This window comes from Callorhinchus milii, unplaced genomic scaffold (genome assembly GCF_018977255.1).
Source record: "Callorhinchus milii isolate IMCB2004 unplaced genomic scaffold, IMCB_Cmil_1.0 Scaffold2, whole genome shotgun sequence".
Taxonomy (NCBI): domain Eukaryota; kingdom Metazoa; phylum Chordata; class Chondrichthyes; order Chimaeriformes; family Callorhinchidae; genus Callorhinchus; species Callorhinchus milii.
In genome coordinates this window covers 36,826,003-36,840,552 of record NW_024704743.1, presented here as the reverse complement: position 1 = coordinate 36,840,552, position 14,550 = coordinate 36,826,003, and the positions used below count along the sequence as shown (strand labels likewise).

The window sequence follows — 14,550 nt, the reverse complement described above, 5'->3', positions numbered from 1 at the left end:
ATTTCTTTGCATCTTTGCATCTAAACCTTTTTCCATAAAATGGGCTTTTGCTAGACTGAATTCCTGAGAAAGGGATATTTCAAATAGCAGTTTAAATAGGTTATACAAATATTTTTTTCTTCAACAGACAGGAGATATTGGAATTGACATGGGAGCTCAAGGAGAACCACTTGGCTACCGTCAGGATGGTATGTTTATTTTAATTTAGCAGCCAGCTTTGTATTATGGTTTGCCAAGTTGTTTGGTTCCAGAGAATGGTTAGAACTAATAGTTGTGAGAACAATGCACTTAAGCTATGATTTGTAGGATCCGAGTTGTGTAGTATTATCGATGTGGGTTCATGTACAAGACCCTGTCGTTGGCTTCCAAATTCCAAAATGCGGGCTCTGGTTATGCAGCAATATGACTGGTTTCTGGGTCATCAGGTTGCCACCGATGTCATTTCCTCCATAGAAACACATTTAACTTGTATAGACAGCAGCTTCTTACCATTAAAGCTGGGTACGAGAAAGGAGAGAAGGGTTTACTTCCCTTCTTAGATTGGCAGGATATAATACACAATCTTCAGTGTCAAAAAACCCTAATAAAGTCTTTGTTTAATGCGGTGACCAGAAGAATAGTACAAAACTGGCACTGACATTAAAACGTGTTGCTGCTTCATTTGCCTTACAGGATGTTCTGATTTCCCTCGTCATTCGTGCAAAGATTCCAACATGGAAATTGCATTGATGGGGTGACACAATTGTGTATCATGTGATTACATTAGGTATTTTAGTCTGATGTTAGCCCAGGTCTGTGCGGTTTGTCAATTGCCCACGAACATACTCAACATGCTTAGCGGCCACCTCCTGTTCTATTTCTCTCCTGTTATTGGTGGCTAAACCAACTGTAAAGTGTATCATGAGCTCCTTGTTTGGTTTACAACTGTGATGTTGCTGGCAGGACCTCTATTAAGGAACATTGTTAATTATAATAATGATCCTTGCATTTGATATAGCGCTTTTCACGTCTTCTCGAAGTCTCAAAGCGCTTCACAGAATATACTGTAAAGTGAATTGACTGTATGTTTGTGGGCGAAAACTTATGTTAAAGACTAATCTTCAACAATTTTTGATTCGATAAATAGATACTCACATACATGCACGCACGCACACACACACACACACACCACACACACACACACACACACATACATACAAGAATAACTAGAATAACTACTGGAGTTGTAAGTTGAGTTCCAAGGTGAACCCGCTTACTTCCGCCACTTCCTATCTTCAACCCATGGAGGATAACTAATATAAATTTTTATGTGCTCTTACTGAGATTGTTTCTTCAGATTAGTTTTATTTTTATTCTTAATTACATATTCATACTTATAGGCTTTTAGTTTCCTCCTCTGTGAGGTCACGTTTGTGAGGTAAATTCTGATTCTCAGACTTGAATTCAACTAATGTGGATGTAGCAATGTACTGACTTTATAATTCAGATCAGTATTAGTTTTCAAGTTTGTAAAAGTGATGTCTACCACAATAATTCATCTTTCGTTTCTGTACTGTATTATCATAGCTCATGTGGTTTATTGAATCTGTTGACTACAATGTGCTTTGTATATGTGCAGCCATTGTTATAAAAAGGCCATTCTGTTCAGAACAATGGAGTATTTGTCAAGTAATTTAGCCTTGGCCTGTAATACTTCTCCACTTTGCCAGATTTACTGCAAACTGAGGATATGAAATATTTTCCCACTTTGATATTTGCGAACTTTATAGATTTTTCTTGTTCGTGTTATCCTTTTATTTCCCTCTCCTCCTCACTTCCTTTGTTACCTGCCCTTTTTTTTGTGAATCTAGATCCGAGCTTTCGTTCTTACCATTCAGGCGGATATGGCCAGGACCCCATGGGCCTTGACCCGATGATGGAGCATGATATGGGTGGACACCATCCTGGTGCTGAGTATCCTGTTGATGGGCTGCCAGATCTTGGACATGCCCAGGATTTAATGGATGGGCTGCCCCCAGGTGACAGTAATCAGCTGGCCTGGTTCGATACAGATCTGTAAATATAACCTGCATAATAGGTAAGATTATAATTAAAAGTTGGGATCATTTGTTAACTTTATTACATAACTGGTGTGCAGTTTACCTAACTGGTATGCAAATTGTGCTTTAAACTATGTTAACCAAGCCATCTAATTCAATGAAATGCATATTATAATTTGCTATTACATTTCCACTGTTATTTAATCTTGCTTTTTCTTTTTTTGCAGTTGTACTGTCTGAATGAACTTGCATTGTGATTGGCCTGTAGAATTGCTGAGAGGGCTCGAGGGGTGGGCTAGTATCTCAGAAAGTGCCTGACACACTAACAAAAAGCTGAGTTTCCTATGGGAACAGTCAAAGTAAACTTTTTGTTCTGGTCCTTTTGGTCGGAGTATCAAAGAGAATGGATTTGGAAATGGCTGCTTATTTTTCAAGAATGCTCAAGATCGGATCAAGAGATGGAACTTATTAAAAACCCTAGCCTTGCCTGTTAACTTTTTTATTATTTTTTTAATCTCCGTAATGGTACTGATGTAGCTTGCTTTGAAGTAGATTAGACCAGTAATACATATTCCTTTTAACATAGTCTTGTAGTGTTACGTTATAGTGGTAATAATACAACAGTTTCTGATTTTTAAAAACAAGTAATTGTGTAGAACACTAATTCAAATAGATTAATTGTATTCTGAAGTGTAACATTGTGTAGCTTTTGTATAAAAATGTAAAATTAGACAAGTCCAATTGCAGTTACTTTTATTACGCTGAAAAATGTAAGCAGGTAGAATGAAATGTTTGATCAATATTGCTTCATTTGGGGATTTTTGGGGGGATTGTAAGGTCATTTCTACCATGGTTACCATTTCTACCATGGTTGTAATAGTTTGAGAGGACACTTGTCCCATCCCCTCCCTAAAAAGGAACTATTGTATCCTGCTGCAATGCAGATGCTTCATGAAATATGCGGTTGTAGAATGGCCAAACCGAATTAAACTGGACTTATTTCATTTTGTGGTTGAGTGATTTAATTACCAGGGTACCATTATTAAGTTGATACGTAGGTTTAAGGAATCGTTTGTCTCGTATTACATAATTTTCAAGTGTGTAAGTTGGTTGAATAAAAGTGGTTGGCAGTTCCTATAATATTTCTATAGGATGTTTCATTTGTGCAGTGGATCAATTATGGTCAACCCATTTTTCTAGAAGTCTATTGTAAAGGGGGCAAGGTCTTCAAATTTTGGCAAGCCCTTTTTCATTTTCTTAAACGCAATGTAATGTAATTCACATTAAAAGGCATAATTAATGACTTGTGTGTGATGATTTTAAAAAGCTGCATGGCTTTCTTCTCTTCCCACCCAAAACAAAATTTGCCAAACTCACTTTCGTGAAACAAGTGTCTTAGCACTGCAGTCTCCATTTAATAGAATTCTTAATTGAGTGTTGTATGTTTACATATAAAACAGTTGATTTATTTACAGTATCAAGGTTAGGAAAGCCACCTCCTCTTTCCCCACTTTGTTGACTAAAGGAGAGAAATGTGGTGCTCTGCAGATGCAGAATTCGTTGGAACAGTTCACTTTTTGGTAGTGGTAATGAGGCTACTGACGGGAACATTAACAATATTGATGCTGGTATAAATAGTTACGTTTTACAGGAAGAAATGTTGGGCAATCTGGTTTGAGAAGGATCACACCTTTTGATATTGACTAATATAAATAACCTTAACCTATTACAAAATAAGTTGTAGAGTCTGAACTCTGAATTCTTTGTGGTTGATGTTCACTGAAATTTAGAAACTTAAAATTTATTTAAACCAATATAATTCATGTTTGAATCTTGCCGGATCTTTGTCAAAGTTTTGCGATGGTTTCATGTTTTTTGGGGGCGGGGGACCATTTCCCAAAAATCACAGAAGGTCTGCATAATTGCTTGCCTGGCAAGAAAAGCTTCCGTAAATGGAAGGACCTACCACGTTTGTGATTTGCCAGCTCTTATTCGACAAAATGAACAGCTCAAAAGGTGAAGGAGGAATGTCTGAACATAATCAAGATCTTCTGGAATTGGATTTGAAGATGGTTGCTTGAGAGAGCATTTGCTTATAATTCCTTTTAGAAAATTGAATTCTGGAGCAATAGCCTGGAAATAATTTGAGAGAATACCAACTCAAATACTTTATACCTGGAGAATAATTATAACCCTTTGCTGAAATTTTCTGCAATTCTTTTTGTGTAACCATTTATACCCTGCTCAGTACCTCGACTTCCAAGTCTCCTATCTCTGAATTCAGGCATTAATTAGCTCTGTGTTGAGTGGATATTTTTTGTGAATGATTGGAAAATCATGGTTCTTAGTTCCTTTTGCCCCTTTGCTCATGGATCCAAATTATTTCACGTCTTCCACACAATGGCTTGCAATAGTAAATCATTTCCTGGGGGGAAAATGAGATGTAATAATGCCATACATTGCATGATTGTTTGTGCTATACACTTAGAAGTACACCTGTGTGATTTTTTCCTTTTGCTGTTGAGTTTTCCTACCCCCTAAGCCACCTTTAATTTCAGGTTTGGCTGAATATTTCTTCACCCTCCCCCACCCCACCCATAGTACTTTGTACTATCTTTTCATTCAATTTTTAACACTGTTTTGCATATTGGTTAACATATGCAGTTAAATTTAAGATCTTCCAGTACTGAAACCGTCATTGCATTTCAGAAATTCTAGATACTGATCAGTTAACACTTCCTCACCCTGAGCAAAGTGTTTTTGTGTCATTACTGGGACCAGTGGTTTAGAATTCCACCACCTTCCAGAGCTTGAATGTAGTGGTTCTTCTGTCCTTGCATCAATCATTGAAGCTTTGCTCCACTCTACCAACAATTTTCGGTTTCTTATCTTGCAGATTTGTCAGCTCTTTAGAATGCTTCCAAGCTCATTGAATCACTTGCCGATGCACAAGGCCTGCTCGTTACTCTGTGCATCTCAGTTACTAGTTTTTGTTTTTCCAGATGCTCAACTAGGGGGTTAACCTTGTTCTGCCCAAAGAGATCATCAACTGGAGTCCTAAAGTGGACATACATCTTTCTAAATGGTATCGGCCTAAATGAGTTGATTTTAATCACATAGGTTAGACTTGAGTTTACTTGCAATACACCTGCACAGCTGTGGTATGGAATCTTTAATTGCACCTGAAGAGGCGACAGGATCTTGGTTTTACATCTCATCCGAAAGATGGTACTTCCACCAATGTGGTGCACCCCAAGCACTGCATTGAAGTGTTAGACTAGACTAGGTTCAAACTCCCAATAAGAGGCTTGCACCTATATTTGCTTTTATAAGAAGATTCAATAAATGCAATGTTTCTGGATAAATGCAGTATACAGAACGAACATTTTATGTCATGGGTGAAGCTGTACAAAAGTAAGTATAGGTTGAACTACAGACTGCTGTTTTCTCACATGAAGTCATTTTGCTTTTTCTATGGAAAACATTTATCAATGGAAATGAAAAATGGAAAAAAATTATCCAATTATGGATCAATTCTGCAATCATGAGAGCCAATGCAATCAATCTTCACTTAAAGGAATACCCAAATCTTAATTAAGAATTGTTTGCCAAAAAGTGCAGTTGCCTGGGTCGAAAGCAGCTTTAAATCCATCTAAGTGTCAGATTGTTAATATTTCAGTATTTGTGTTTATGCTGATTAAGGATCGCTGATCGTTAAACCCAATGAGGAGTTCCAACATTTTATGATGCAAGTTCCCTTTTTTGGGAAGGGATTTTAACCTTGGTATCAAGAACTTGCACATGTATTACTTTTGAGCACCTACTACATAACACAATGCAAATTTACATTTATATAATGTTTTTCAATCAGCAGGACGTCTCAAAGGGCTTGGCATCTGAGTTGGGGGTAGGTGGTGAGGGGAAAGATGACTGAAGGTAAGCTCAAAGAGGAAGTCTTGAGACAGACCTTGAAAGGTTCATAATACCTCAGTTAGGCACAGAGTGACATTGGCAAGCGCTTCTTAGCTAGGGAATGATGCGTGAAGAAAAAGGAACAATGTAGAAATGTCCCTTGTGTTGCATAAACCTTTTTATTGCAAAACTGCTAACTTAAAATCCTCTTCTTGCAGAGAAACCTTAAGCTTTTTTTGGTTGGAGGGAAGAGATTAATTAATTGAATTTCTCAATAGGTGTGGAGGTTCATTATGAGATTCACATAGCAAGACAGATGATTCCCTTCAAAATAATAATTTGGTCACTCAATCCATGATTAGAGATTGCAGTACACAATCGGCTGCCGTATTTCACCCACAAAATATGCAGTCAATTCACTTCACAGTATATTCTATGAAGCGTTTTGAGATGTCTTGATAATGAGATAAGGTGCTATATCAAATGGATTATTACAACAGAAACCTACCAATAACCTGCCTTTTGTTATTGGACAACATGCAATAATCCTGTGATGTACATTCGGTTCTTTTGGACTCTTGATTACTGGCAGGATTCCCCTTAGTGAATTTGTTTCTGTTGGTGAATCCTGTTGCTAACAGCCATTTTTGTTATCCAGTCGAAATGGGTTGAGCGATGTTTTTTTTAAAAAAAACATTATAATCTGTGTAGATTGTATCCTCATGCAAACAGAATTTTTTCAAAGTCAGAGTCGCTCCAGTACATAAGTGTTATGCTGCTTGAAATTAATTACTTCATTGGCAGATTGCTAAATTACAGTTTTTGTGTTTGCCAATCAAGGATCACTGCGCTTTAAAGCCTGAGATCCTGTTTTTCCAGTCAACAATAAGAGGTCATTTTAGGGCCTGTTTGAAGGATTTAGCTTTTTTGGCTTAAGAGAAAAAGTACCAAGCCCTCCCAATATGTATTTATGCTACCTCTATAATAATAACAATCCTTGCATTTGATCTAGCATCTTATCACACTGTTGAGACGTCTCCAACCACTTCACAGAATATATTGTAATTGTATTTTATGGGCGAAACGTGGCAGCCAATTATGCACAGCAGGGTCCCACAATCAGTCATGGATTGAGTGATTAAATTATTATTGGTCTCTAATGTACAAAAGATAGGTATGCACTGACTTATCTCTCAAGTGATGTAAAGTAAGTTTATTATAAACTTCACAAATTATTGACTGCAAGTTGCACACCATGAATAACGAAAACTAGATGGCTCAAGAATCAACACTGCCTGATATGGTATTGAAACTTGTGGCCCAGAAAGACCCCATAATTCAATTATATTAAGTTGGAGTTTTCCACATACGTCAGTCTGCAAACTCTTCTAACAGACCTTTGACTTTGGAGTACCATGGTTACTGAAGATGGAGTTGGTTCTCTATAAATTAAAGGTATGGGTGATTTGATATTTAATGTATTTGAAAATAGCCTTTGACACAAATTAGAGAAAAAATATAATTGCTGCACTTGATATAGCACTTTATGTCACTGTTGTCTCAGCACTTCATAAGATTTACTGTAAGTGATATACTGTCAATTTATGGTTGAATGCGGCAGCCAATTTGCACACAGCAATGTCCCACAACAGTCACGGAGGGAGTGACCAATTATATTTGAGGATTTGTTGGCTAGGTCATCTGGAGAAATAACTTTTTTTTTAATAGTGGCATGGGTTCTTTAATGTCCACCTAGACATGCAGATGGGAATTCAATTTAATAGCTCATCCAAAAGATGGCACCTTCAACAATGCAGCACATCCCCAGCACTGCAACAGAGTGCCAGCATACATGATACTAATTCCGAGTCACAATGCGGGGCTTGAACCCACAGCCTTCTGATTCAAGAGGTGAGAGTACTACCAACTGAGCCAGGTTGACACAAAAATCTACAAAGCACAAAAAAACATGTTTAATATACATAACTGTCTGTTTGCTAGTCCTTTCATTACAACACACTTTACATTTATAGACTTCTTTTCTTTTCTGCGGGGAGGATGTTTCACAGTGCTGGATGGGCACCTAAGCTGGGGGTGGGAACTGAGGGGGTGGAAAGGGGAAAACTGACAAGTGTAGTCAATGAAGCACCTTTTGAGATATGCCTTGAAAGAGGAAAGGGAAGGATTGAGTCGGCGGGCCTCTGGGATGGAATTACAGACAGCGAGAGTGGCAAGAACAACAACAAAATTACATTGTATAGCTCCTTTCACGTCAGGAAGATGTCCCAAGGCAGGGCAGAATGCCTGAAAGCCTTCACGCTGCTGATGGGATGGATAGGGTGGAGACATGAAACAGGCGAGTGCTTGGTGAATGAAGGGAGTGGCCTGGTCAGTAAAGTTGAACAAAGTCTCAGAAATAGGATGGGGTGAGACCGTGGAAGGATATAAAGGGGAGCATATGGAGGATGGGGAGCCAGTGGAGCTGAGCAAGCACAGAGGTAATAGATGTGTGGAGCCTCGTATGGAAGACGACACAGGTTCTAGAGTTCTGGCTGGTCTGCACCTTGTGTTGGGAAGAGCTGGGGAGTCCGGCAAACAGAGTTGGTGTAGTCAAGCTTGGGCATGATAAATAGGTGGTTGAGGGTTTCGGCAGCTCAAGGAGAGAGGGAGAGGGAGCTATATAAATGCAAGTTTTTGTTGTAATAATAATAATCCTTGCAGCTGATATCATGTCTTTGTGACGTCTCAAAATGCTTCACAGAATATACTGTAAAGTGAATTGACTATTTTGTGGAGGAAACATGGCAGCCAATTGCGCACAGCAGTGTCCCACGACAGTCGTGGATTGAAGTGACTAATTTATTATTTTTGTTAAGGAGGGAAGGCGTCTCTGTTTATCTAGAAGTAAGTAGGAACAGCCGGGTTCCTACTTACTTCTAGATAAACAGAGACGTGTGGAGTAAGGAAACTTACCCAACATTTCGCCCTGCCGGGCTAAACGAGCGCTGTAACCACTGAGCTAACTCCACGTAGTAGCTGAGGGAGGCAATTTTCAGAAGTGAGGAAAAGTTGAGTGGGATTTGGGGTTTGAAAGACACATGGGAGTCAAATAAGGCAGTAATCAATCTGCAATAATTTTTTTACACTGAATGTTTTTCTGAGATATTAGACATGAACACACATCAGAAGATGCATTAAGAAGAACTTATTCTCTATGAGTATATTCCATTGATCTACTAAACCTACGCATGGATCTTGACCATTTCACTGATCTTTCATGATTTCTTGGATTCTTATCAGCAAAAATATTTGCTTCAGGAGATTAAACAGGTAAATGTCGTGTTTAAAGGTCAACTCTTCCGCAAACTTAAAATTTCCAAGGTCCTCTGTCACCAGAGATCTTGTGTACCATTTCTAGAGATTATGGGTTTCATTGCTTCAAAACAACAATTACCACTACAACAACAAAATTACATCTGTATAGCACCTTTTAAGAGTCAGGAGGATGTCCCAAGGCGCTGGACAGTCGATGTTTTGGACCCAAGCTGGGGGTCGGGCTTAGGGAAGGTGGAGGGAGGGGGGGAAGGAGGGTGATCGGAAGCACGGTCGAAGAGGAGGGTCTTGAGATGGGTCTTAAAGGAGGCAAGGGAGGGGGCGAGGTGGAAGGATTGCGGGGTGGAGTTCCAGAGGGTAAAGGCAGAGTGGTAGAAGGCCCTAGCAAAATGTATATTTATGGGCCGCTCAGAAAATAATCCACCACTACTATATCAAGTGTTTCTTTTTTGTATACAGGGAGATTTGAATCAACATCTCCCATAGTCTTGTGGTACCTGCATGCAATGCTTACTATTCCCTATGATGGGGTACGCAAAGCACAAATGTTCTTGATCGGTACACATTGTCTTGGAAACATCACTTCTCAATACAAAAGAATTCTAGTTATCTGCATTGGGCAAGGTTTCCTTACTCCACACGCCTAATAATAATCCCTCCAAAACCAAAACCAATAATAAATTGGTAATTTTCAATCTACGACTGTTTGTGGGACATTGCTGTGCGCAATTGGCTGCCGCGTTCGCCCACAAATATACAGTCAATTCACTTTACAGTGTGTTCTGTGAAGCTCTTTGGGACGTCCTCCCGACGTGAAAAGCGCTATATCAAATGCAAGGATTATTATTATTATTATTGACAACTATCCACATGACCGTATCAGCTCCAATGTGGAAGTGGGTGTGATGTGTGAAACTCTGGGAAAAAAATGGTATGCATTTTTGCCAAGTTCCAGGTGAGATGATCTAGTCGCTACCCACTTGTAAATCATGTCCCCAGGAACACAGACAACTTTTGCCCCCAAAACAGTCACTTCACTTTACAGTATATTCTGTGAAGCACTTTGAGATGTCTCCACAACGTGATAAGGCTCTATATCAAATGCAAGGATTATTATCATAACTACTGGTATGTGTACAACTGGATTTTTTTTGTCTGCACAAGTATCAAGATGTTCAACACGTATTTTCTGTAACTGTGGCCAGACTGGGAGATGTGAATTCTTTAAAACAAATCTACTTGGTCATTGAGAATTCATAATCATAACAATAATCCTGGCATTTGATATAGCGCCTTATAATATTGTTGAGACTTCTCAAAGCACCTCACAGGATATACTGTAATGTGAATTTACTGTATATTTTATGTGTGAAATGCGACAGCCAATTGTGCTAATTTCATTTCTTTAATTTTCATTTCAATTCATCTCTAAGTTCAATGATCAAAATTTTCTTGAAGAGGGCAGCTTTGCTTTGTCCTTTTGGAGAATCTGCATATTTTCAGTCCTTTGCAGGCTCCTGTTTGACTTCATTTTCTGTTCAGACACTGGTGCTGATGCTATCATCGCCTTGGGACGTCCTCCTGACGTGAAAGGCGCTCTATAAATGGAATGTTGTTGTTGTATCATAATGTGTACATACTTTTATATCATTGGAACATTGACAATCTTTCCTGATGGGCTCGTTACCAGATACCAGCCACGTACATAAATTCTTCAAGAATGTGTTTCATTCGCAAATCATGTTCTTGCAATTTAACAGTGTTGTTTGTTCTTGGTAAATGATCGTTGAATGATTTCTTAGAAACTGCGGCTAAAGGTTTATGATTTGCCTCAACCTCTGCAATCTGATGACACGTATGCTGTTAAGAATGTCATTGCTCATTGTTTTTACTCATGTGAAATAGTTGCACAGTGGTTGCATAGTGTTGCTGGAGTAATATGGCACCTCACCTACATTGACTTGTGTCTGCACTGATCTTTAGAGGCTTTCCGGTTCATAAAACGTTGAGCACTGGTCATGTGATATATCTTTCAACTATTGCCATGTTTTTTTTCTGCTTGTGGATCCATGACCACTGAGTGATTCTTTTTCTATAACATTCTAAGAGTCGCTGATATGGTAGACGGGTCTGGCATCCACCTTCCTAAGCAATTTTACCTTTCTGAGAAATCATTACACTTCTGTTATTCTGGTCGGTTTGTCTGTGTTCATTACTTTCTTTACTGTCAGGTTTCACAGGTCCTGATCAGGGCTCCTATGGAAAGTGTGCTTATTCAAATTGAGGACATACTGCCCTATTTGTATTCAAGGTTGTTTTTCCTGGCTCTTTCCAACACTTGCCTGAGTCAGGTTCATGAATTGTATGTTGTATTAATGACCCCTATGTGTCACAAAATTGATGAATAAAGATTTCAGGTACACTGAAAGATGGAGCCAATAATAATTAGCATAATGTACATTGAAGATAATTTGCAGCATCAAGGCATAAAGTTAATGAAATCAATTGAACGTATCTAATTCGAGCAGCAATTTTGCTCCAGAATACTGTGAAACAACTTCCTCTCATGATGGCAGTTTGCAGTTTCATCTGAATTACCCCTTATTCAGATTGCACAGATCAGGACCACACAGCCATCTGTCTGTTTGGCTTGTCCACTATCACAAGGGAGCTAAACCATTTAGTGGGCTGTTCATATTATTTAATCACACCGAGTTGAAGCATGCACTTAGTTTCCTTTTTGAGTTTATCTTTCAGAGCTAGTGGTACTCTGCTTCAGGTTCTGTTTCCAGATTAACTACCAAGACCGTGAAATGAACCTCTGTATTCACTGAAGATGAGTTTTCTCATTTCCTAATGAGAGCCCACTCAAGTTTAACGGGTCACCCCTTAACCTTGTCTCCAGTCAACAAAGCCCTATCTTTTCAAGTCTTCACTCCAGCAACATCATAGCAAATATATGCTGCATCTTTTCCATTAATTTTACATACTTCCTACAATGGATGCCCAAAATTTAACACAATACTGAACTATGGGGTCTAGTTAAAGTCTTTACAAATAATAATAATCTTTGTATTTAGTAGGGTGAGTTTCATGTTGGGAGGAGGTCTCAAAACGCTTCACAGGATATATAATTATTGGTGTTAATCACAGCAACAAATTATTTTCCCCACATTTGTTGTGCTTTTTCTTGAGCAGCATAGTGGTTATTTCTGCCTTTGCCACACTTAAGTTTCCAGGTACAACTTTCAACTTTATACATTAAAGCAGTTGGTCACTTGATGTAAGTAAATGGAGAGGAAAAGAGGAGGCACTTGAAAGTTTTTATTGAGGCATGATCAAAGAGGTTTTTTTTAAATGGGGTCAATAGTGTTAATATTCCCAGATTTGCAATACATATATTAGGTTCATAAACAGGAAACCCACTGATTCCAAATCATTACATAGTATCATTTATAATTTCCATTTTGAAATGATGAAAAAAAACTTTGAAATGCCATTTACAAAACTAATGTCAACTCCCCATAACTTGATGCAATATGATAAATGAAAATAGACTTGAAAATATTAATTTTTCACCAGTGAACTACTGATTACTGTATGTTTAAGACATTCCCTGCTTCATGGTCAAATGAGAATTATAAAAGATCCTATGTAATGATTTGGAATCAGTGGATTTCTGGTTTATGATCTTAACAACGGTAATAGTATTGCAATTATGCAATGTTAATAGAGCATTAACAAATATGCAATGTTAAGTTTGGGAATATTTATACTATTGAGCCCATAATAAACACCACTGAGGTAGACAGAGCCATCAACCACTATTGTGCTGCACTCTGGATATCTGGAGTGGTAATCTATTGCACACAAAAAAATTCCCTCCTATTTTATACTTTGAAACAGTTATTGCACACTGTTTCCTTTCTCACTTCCAAACAAGTTTACCAGATGCAAATTTGCTGCTGGTTGTCGATTAATCATCTATGATTCCTGGAAGTGCTGTTCATTTATAATGTATCATTGCTCATTGGCTGTCTCTGGCATAATGTTAAATCATTCTACATTATTGATGGTAAATATGTAGGTAAGCAATTCTGTGGGAGGAGAAAAAGTGTTGTTTCCTGTAATTAGATTAAGGTTTGGCAGTGGGTGTACACTACAAGTGGTAAGCAAAACGATCTGCGGGGTGGTGGTCAGCATCTGAAGGGCTAACAAGAGCCTATTAAATCTCTTGAGGCTGTTATTATTAGGTTCCGGCCTCTTCATCAGTTCTTTCGTTCTCAAGGCTCACATTGGGACCTCACATTTGATGTAGGGTTCTTCCAGCCTTCAGGTGCAGACAATTCCTATTTTTTCTTTTCATTTGTCATTCGGAGGCCTCCGGCACTATAGAAACGTCCACAGCTTTTTCTAAGATTAATTCAATGTCTCCGAGTCTATCTCTATCTATCTCTATCTGACTACCTGATGCACAAACTATTACGCTTCCAAATACACAATCACGTCATTCTCTAAACTTGCAGGGTAGTGACACAAGTTTTATGCCTGTCACTTATTAGTAAACGTTTTGATTTAACTCTTGCAACCCAGTATTAAACTCATTGTGGAGTCTTGTACCTCAGTGGTTGGAGCACTCGCCTTGTAAATGAGAGATCTGAGTTCAAGTCCCAGCAGGGTAAAATATTGGGCATGTTTCCTTACTCCACACGCCTTACCTAGCGATAAGTAGGAACCCGATTCTTAGTTGATTGGCAGATCGCTTTTCTGGGGGAATTATTTTTTTTAAAAAAAATTGGTCATTTCAATCCACGACTGTTTGTGGGACACTGCTGTGTGCAATTGGCTGCCACGTTTTTCCCCAAAAATATACAGTCAAATCACTTTACAATATATTCTATGAAGCGCTTTGAGATGTCTTGAAGACATGATAAGGCGCTATATCAAATGCAAGGATTATTATTATTATGTCTCAGAAGTTAATTTTGTTTTCAACTTTGCCAATTTTTCCCACAATTCACAACCTACTTCAGGCACCATGGATCAGGTTTGGGGTCAAAATATTACAGAACTTGGGCAACATTGTTCTTTAGTTAAAGGCTTCGCTACAAAGTTTTGCTTCACTCTGTATTACTGAGTCTGATAATGATCCACATGAACAGCTTTACTTAATTTTACTAACTTATTAACTCCAAAAACAAGTCATTGTTATTGCAGATGGCACCCAGAGGTACCTGAAGTTACAGTGTTATCTCAGCAACCACTG

The 14,550-nt window shown here is 38.4% G+C and overlaps 1 protein-coding gene across 2 annotated transcripts in view; it reads left to right on the top strand.

Annotated features, from left to right (window-relative positions):
• Positions 1–3,342, top strand: part of ctnnb1 (catenin (cadherin-associated protein), beta 1) — a 29,559-nt gene extending 26,217 nt beyond the window's left edge. For both annotated transcript variants that reach the window (XM_007901670.2, XM_007901672.2), the window contains 3 exons: positions 128–188; positions 1,851–2,077; positions 2,267–3,342. In XM_007901670.2, the coding sequence (XP_007899861.1) occupies positions 128–188; positions 1,851–2,059 (270 nt within the window). In that variant the 3' untranslated portion in view covers positions 2,060–2,077; positions 2,267–3,342. The remainder of the gene's footprint in view (positions 1–127; positions 189–1,850; positions 2,078–2,266) is intronic.
• The last annotated feature ends 11,208 nt before the right edge of the window (positions 3,343–14,550 follow it).